At 39.4% G+C, this 7,450-nt stretch overlaps 1 protein-coding gene across 3 annotated transcripts in view; it reads right to left on the bottom strand.

Moving 5' to 3' along the window:
• CNTN3 (contactin 3) overlaps nt 1-7,450 on the bottom strand; it is a 352,529-nt gene that overhangs the window by 63,678 nt on the left and 281,401 nt on the right. For all 3 annotated transcript variants that reach the window (XM_040492151.1, XM_040492152.1, XM_040492153.1), the window contains exon 13: nt 5,558-5,733. In XM_040492151.1, the coding sequence (XP_040348085.1) occupies nt 5,558-5,733 (176 nt within the window). The remainder of the gene's footprint in view (nt 1-5,557; nt 5,734-7,450) is intronic.

Raw genomic sequence — 7,450 nt, 5'->3', positions numbered from 1 at the left:
TTTATTTTATTTTATTTTATTTTATTTTATTTTATTTTATTTTATTTATCTTATATTTTGACTGAGTGTATGGTGTGGAATTATGTCAGTTAAACAGGATTATAATAAAATGTTATTGTACACATACTGCTAAGTCTATGTCTCTTCTTATAGCTGCATACATATGAAATAAAAGTGTATACACATGAATATACACCTTCTTACATACATAGAAATAATGTATAAAGATATGTAGACATAGGGAAATGGGGAGAGAACAGTGTTCCAGGAAGAGACCACTGTCTGTGAACTCTCATGGTGGGAGTGAACACAGCATATACTAAAAACTGATGTGAGAAGAGACCAGAAAATGAGGGACAAAATGTTAAGTGACTCACTGATGGCATCATCTAGTAGCCACAGAACCTAAAACTCCTATGTATCTGAACACAACTGGGTTGTTTTTCCCATTCACACCACACTGTGCCTACACTTCAGATTTGCATGGCAAATAGTGGGCTTAAGTGGCATTTTTTTACTGCTCATTTATTTATACAACTTTGGTTTGTCCCACAGGCACAGGCTGAAGCTTGTCTTTGGATCCATACCTCGGACCGTGATATGCCAATTTGGTTTAATCACTTGGTTTAACAAGCTTTTCTGAATGTATAACCACGCAGAAGCCTGTGATTGGCAGGATGTTCAACCCTACACAATGTATCTGATCTAAATTGTTAGAGCTTTCTGAGCTTATAGATTTGTCCCAAAGGTGTGTGTTTTTTACAATAAATGAATGAGTATTGAATACTCAAGGTATGGTCCAATAATACCCTGTTGTATAGTCCCAATGACAACTGGCTGAATCAGTTAAGAACTTTTAGTGGATTTTCCATTTTTTAAAAAAAATGTTTTTAGTGTTTATTTATTTACTTTTGAGAGACAAAGAGGGAGCACAAGCAGGGGAGGGAGAGAGAGGGAGACACAGAATCAGGAACAGGCTCCAGGATCTGAGCTGTCAGCACAAAGCCTGAGATGGGGTTTGAACCTGGGAACCATGAGATCATGACCCCAGCTGAAGTCAGACGCTTAACCAACTGAACCACCCAGCTGCCCCTCTTCCATTTTCTAAACTATGCCTCCCCCTTTAAAAATATGGTTCTTAGGGGTGCCTGGGTGGCTCAGTCAGTTAAGCATCTGACTTTGGCTCAGGTCATGATCTCACAGCTTACGGGTTCGAGCCCATCGGGCTCTATGCTGGCAGCTCAGAGCCTGGAGCCTGCTTCAGATTCTGTGTCTCTGTCTCTCTGCCCCTTCCTGCTCACACTCTCTCTCTCTAAAAATATAAATAAACATTAAAAATTTGTTTAAATGATAAAAAAATTTAAACAAAATAAAAATATGGTTCTTAACATCTACCTTTTTCTGCAACTTCCTGACTCACACTTTGCTGCTTTTCAAAACTGGTGATATATCCATGAACATACTGGATAAAGAGAAGCAGACTCTCCAGGTTAATGTGAAAGCTGCGATGAATTTATAATCAGAGGACAAGAGTTGTTGTGTGATTCCCTTCTCATGCAACAGAAAACCAATTTACTTAATTGCCTGTGCTTAAGCGTAATGTCATCTTGTAGGGCTTACTGTTTTATACTGATGGGAGAATATTAAGTTACTAATGGCGTAAGTCCATAAAAAAAATTCATAGGCCATGAACTAGCATGCTAGAAAAAGAACAGATTTGGCAGGCGGTAGAATTAATTTATGAAATGTCATGTTTTAGATACCTGACTCTTGTAAACAGATGATTTTATACCTGATGTAGGCCCTATCATTCAACTAAGAACAGGTAAATTACATTAAAACCGCAAATATTCTTAACTCCAAGCTCCTCTTACAGAAAGCAGTCATCTGGCTCAGTCTGAAGTGAGCACTTCCTCAAGAATGTTTGATGAATATTAAAATCAAATTACTTTGGGCTTTTAGTCTCTTGTTATTTCTTTAGCATTAGTGAAAATAGAGGACACTCTATGCAATAAAACACCATCAACAGTTCAAAATCCAGGTAAATCACAAACACCGTTATCTACACTAGACAGCAAAGGTAACTAATGTTTCAAATCTAAGAACTAAGGTTAGGACAAGAGCTGAGTTAGAAAAGAAGCTTTTTCCAGAATTGATAATGGGACTTTATGAAGGTAACATTCTAGTCTTTTCTCTTTTCCTTTGCCTTCCCTCAGGGAAAGGACGAGCCCTAAGCATGGAAGAGAGTTGCCTGAGAATACTGGCATACGCCTTTTCTTACTGCGACAGAAGAAATTTGTGACTTTTTTTTTTAAAAAAAGGGTATTTAAAGTAATGGTGAAAGAAATGCTTGTAAGTTGTAGCCACTGGTGAAGTCCTCCCAGGCCTTGAATTGGTCAGAATAATTAGACACCAGAACTTCTAAAATGGAATAAGCCAGGTAAGAGAAAATGGAAAAGGCAATGAAACTGCACATAACTGCGGCTGGTATCTAAACATCACCACTTTTTTATTTCTTGTAAGAAACCATCTGCAATGTTTACTAGGGCTGCTGTAACTAAGTGACACAAACTGGGCAGCTTTAAACAACAGAACTTTATTCCCTTTACAGTTCTTGAGGCCAAAAGTCTGAAGTCAAGCTCCCTTTCTAAAATCTCTAGGATAGGACCCTTCCTTGTCCCGTCTGAACTTCTGGAAGCTCTAGACATTCCTTGGCCTATGGAAAGATAGCTTTAATTTCTGCCTGCATCTTCACATTGGCCCTTCCCCTCTGTGTCTGTGTCTTTTTTTTTTTTTTCTAATTGTATTTATTTATTTTGAGAAAGAGAGAGAGAGAGAGAGAGAGCGTGTGCGCGCAAGTGGGGGAGGGGTAGAGAGAGACACACATCGAATCTGAAACAGGCTCCAGGCTCTGAGCTGTCAGCACAGAGGCCCATGCCAGGCTTGAACTCACAAACCACGAGATCATGACTTGAGCTGAAGTCGGACACTTAACCGACTGAGTCACCCAGGAGCCCTGTGTCTGTGTCTTTACGTGGTGTTCTCCCTATGTTTGTGTCCAAACTTCCCTCTTAAATTTTGTTTTCATTGAGGTAGAGTTGACATACAATATAATATTAGTTTCAGGTGTACCACATAGTGATTCTCCAATTATATACATTACAAAATGCTCACCACAATAAGTGTAGTTAGCTTCTGTAACCATACAAAGTTATTATAATATTATTGACTCTATTCCCCTACACTGGATTTTTCATCCCCACGACTTACTTATTTTCTAATTTCAAGCTTGTACCTCTTTATCCCCTTCATTAAATCTTCTTTTTCTTATAAGGACATCAGTCATACTGGGCCCATATCAGGCCCATTCTACTCTGGTAGGACATCACTACAACTTAACTAAATGTATCTGCAACAGCCATAATTCAAATAAAGTCACCTTCTGAGGTACCTGTGTAAAGAAATATATTTTCTGCACCTCGTTTACTGTCAACTACCACACTCGTACTTAGAACACAGCACAACACTTCTGACATCGTGTGTGTGGGTTCTCCACACCAAGTAATCCTTGGACACAAGTTGATGCCTTATAATTCAGTTCTGAGGCTATCTGCCTGGAGTTGGCACTGGATCCCATGAGTTAAGAGCTGAGTCCCAGAGGACTGGCCACCATTTAGACACCAATCACAAGTCTCAGACAGTTACCTAATCTTCTGATCAACTAGCTGTAAATCGGGGTTCCCATTGCACTCTGCTTGGGTTCAATTATTTGCTAGTACAGCTCTCCAAACTCAGGGAAAGATTTATCTACATATATCTGTTTATTGTAAAGGATATATACGTAAGAAAGGGTGCAGATGAACAGCCAGATGAAGAGGTTCACAGGATGATGTTCAGGATGGTCCTGAGTGCAGGATCTTCTGTCCCAGGGGATTTGAAGGGTGCCACCCTCCTGGCAGGTAGATGTGTTTACCAAGCCAGAAACTTACAAAACTCCACACTTTTGGGATTTTTGTAGAAGCTTTATCACAGTAGGCCTGATCAATTATGAACTCAATCTCTAGCTCCTCTTCCCTTGTCAGAGGACGAGTGATAGAGCTAAAACTTGCAAGCTTCTAATCATGGTTTTTCTGGCGACCAGGCTTCATCCTCAAGCTGTTCAGCAGTTCACAAAGAGTCACCTCATTAGACCAGAAAACTTCCTATCACCCACGAAATTCCAAGGGTTTTAGGAGCTCTGTGGCAGGAACTAGGGGCAGTAACCAATATATTTTATTATTTCACAATTAGACTTCAGGACTTAATCTTTTCTGGGGGCTGGCAAACAACTGAAGTCATAGCATTACCCTTTTAAGTTGCACACGGTACTAATGTGTTGTTACACCTGTCTGTATGTGTATCTACATTTAATAAAAAATAAAATCTTTGTCAAAAAATACAGCTGAGTTGTCCATCGTGTCATTTTTTTTAATTCAAAGGACAAAACTTGAACTCTACTATATACCATTGACGTCTTAGCCAAACAGAATGAAGCTATCCCTGAGTCAAAATGAAGAGGCCTCCAAGGGCAACTGGCCTTGTGATTCTGGATTCACAGACATATGCCCAGCTGGAGGGAAGGGGGAGGGTCTGCTCTTAGTTTATGTGGCCCACCAAACACTGTGGTCACTTCTTTTTATTTTTTTAAAGTTTATTTATTTATTTTTTAGAGAGAGAGAGCAGGGCAGGGGCAGAGAGAGAGGGAGAGAGAAAATCCCAAGGAGGATGTCAGCACAGAGCCCGATGTAGGGCTCCAACTTGTGAACCATGAGATCATGACCTTAGCCGAAATCAAGAGTCAGATGCTTAACCAACTGAGCCACCTAGGCACCCCAGCACTGAGTCACTTCTTAACAGTTCTCCTCAAAGTATCAGTTCTTCCTTGAAATCTGTAATTATTTCTGAGATAGAACCATCACAAATGAGGAGAAAGAGTGGAACGTAAGAAAAAATTTGTGTTTTGGGCACATACAGATTTAGGCTTGAATCTAGGTTCCATAGTGTCTAGCACAGTGACCCCAGGCAAGTTAATAAGCTTTTCAAATCCTTAGTGTGTGCATCTGTGAAATGAAAATCCTCACTGCTAATGCCCAGAGTGATTTCAAGGATCAACGTGGATAAAGCCCCTGGTTTGATACAAAGGAGGCACTGAGTAAATGTGACTTGGTTCAACTTCATAATATATATGGCAAGTTGAAAGTCAACACCTTATAAGAAAACTTTCTTCTTCCATAGGGTGCTAGTGACCAAATTTTCATGGTGATATGTATAATTAAGTATTTAATATAAATACAACAAATATCACTTTTAATTAAAATTATAATTCACAGGTAGAAGTCACTGTGTTTGCTTTCTGGTAACTACAATAACAAAATTAGATCAAAACAGAACTGGGAATGAAGATTTACTCACAGTGCAAACATTCTCAAGCATCACATATGTGCCAGGTGTTCTTTTAGGGACGATGGGACACAGCCACAGGTGATAGAAACAGCAGGAAGGAAGTGGCACAACTTACCCCACCAACTTTCTCAAAGTGAGATCCATCTTTCTTAAAATCTGTGAGGGCTCCATTGAAATACCAGGTAAACATGATGTCTAGCAAGGGATCATGTTGCACTTGGCAGGGCAAAATGACACTTTCGCCAACAGAGACATCCATGTTGGATGGTGCCAAAGTTATTCTCGTTGGTTCTGTTAAGGGAACAATAAAGTTTTAAATAAAATTGTAGTGTTTTTATTTTGATGAAAGCATTTTCACAAGCTGATTTCTAACCTAACATGTAGTGTGCATAATTGAAAGTCTTCAACATTAATATAGACATTTTTATGCAGATTTGTAATGTATTTCTTTGGATCCACAAATTCTTGTTAAAAGAATTAGGAAATTTGAATTTATAGGATACATCAGTTTAAAAATTAAAGTCACCTGTAAACAAGGTTCTAATACTACTACAAAATCAATTTTAACTTAGTTTTACTGCTTTGTGAAATATAGGGGTAGAAAGAGAAACCACTGAATTTTCACTAACTTTGAATGACTCAAATGCATTACTACCAAAATTTAAATACACTCAAACATTTGAAAGGCCACACAAAAGACATCCAGAACAGGTACTGTAAGAGGGATACTAAGTTAAAATGCTAATTAAATGCCTGCTTTTCCCTAAATGTCCACATGTGCATTTCTTTCTTCCTATCATTAACACAGCCCTTCCAGCTGTTCTGAATTAAACTTCTTTTGACCCCACTTTTCCATTGCTACTCATTTGTTGACTCCATATTGCAGCAAAAGTCCTCCAAAGAATCATTTATGTATACTGTCTACAATTCCTCTAGTAAATTCTCTCTCTAATCCACTCTTGTTCGGCTGTGGCTTCCCGCAACTTATTTGCTTTTAAGGTTCCCAGGAATCACCCTGTTGCAAACCAGTGGCACATTTTCCAATTTCATGTACTTAATTGATGTTTCAGCAGTATTTGCTCCCTTTCATCACCATCTTCCTGTCAGTTCACTTTCTTTGCTTGGTTTCTGGAACGCGAAACCCTCTTTGTTTTCTAGTACTGTGCTGGTCACTGCTTTGTGGTCCCTCTCCTTTTCCTACATCTGGTAATGTTAGATTGCCTCAAGCTCAATCCTTGGTCTTCTTCTTTTGTCTTCACTCACTCTTGGTGATTTTATCTAGACTTCACTTTTCAAGTACTTATTTGTATGCGAACAACTCCCAAATGTGTGTTTCTATCCTCTATCTGATCTCTCCTTTGAATTCAGGCACAGCCAAATGCTAATGCTTTGGCTAAGGAAATGTAAGATGGAGCTATGTGTGGCACTGACAGGCAGAAGCCTGGAAAAAAGTAAGAGGCCATCTGAAACGTAGTCTTTCCTCTTCCACTGTGATGGGCAATGTGCAAGAGAATGGAGGCACCAGGACCCTTTATTCCTTAATGTAGACAGCATAGCTGACCCACCATGGACGGTGACATAAGCAAAAAGTATTAGCTTATGCTAATATTGTTGTTAATGGCAGAATACTGTGGTCTGCTTTCCACAAACAGCGCCTGGTGAACATTTCACATTTACCACATCCAAACCGAACTCCTGATCTGCCTCCTCCCCAAAGTGTGCAATCCTCAGCCTTTTCAATCTCAGTTGTTATGATGGTCATTCCTTCTGTTATTTGCCAAACGCCCTGCAACCATCCTTGTCTCCTTTCTTTCTCTTGGGCCTCATTGGTCAGTAACTCCTGTTGACTCTGCAAGCCCAGTATTTGCAGAATCTGATCCTTTTCCATCAACTCCTCTGTTGTCACTTTCACTTGAGTCATTATTGCTTCCTGACTGGTTTGCAGCCATGGTCTTCTGAGATCTCTCCAACTTCTACTCTTGATTCCCCACAGTCTGTTCTCATCAGA

The sequence above is a fragment of the Herpailurus yagouaroundi genome, unplaced genomic scaffold, assembly GCF_014898765.1.
Source record: "Herpailurus yagouaroundi ecotype Mexico unplaced genomic scaffold, PumYag 183, whole genome shotgun sequence".
Lineage (NCBI taxonomy): Eukaryota > Metazoa > Chordata > Mammalia > Carnivora > Felidae > Herpailurus > Herpailurus yagouaroundi.
The sequence above is the reverse complement of the archived record's forward strand: the minus strand, read 5'-3'. Positions and strand labels throughout refer to the sequence as shown.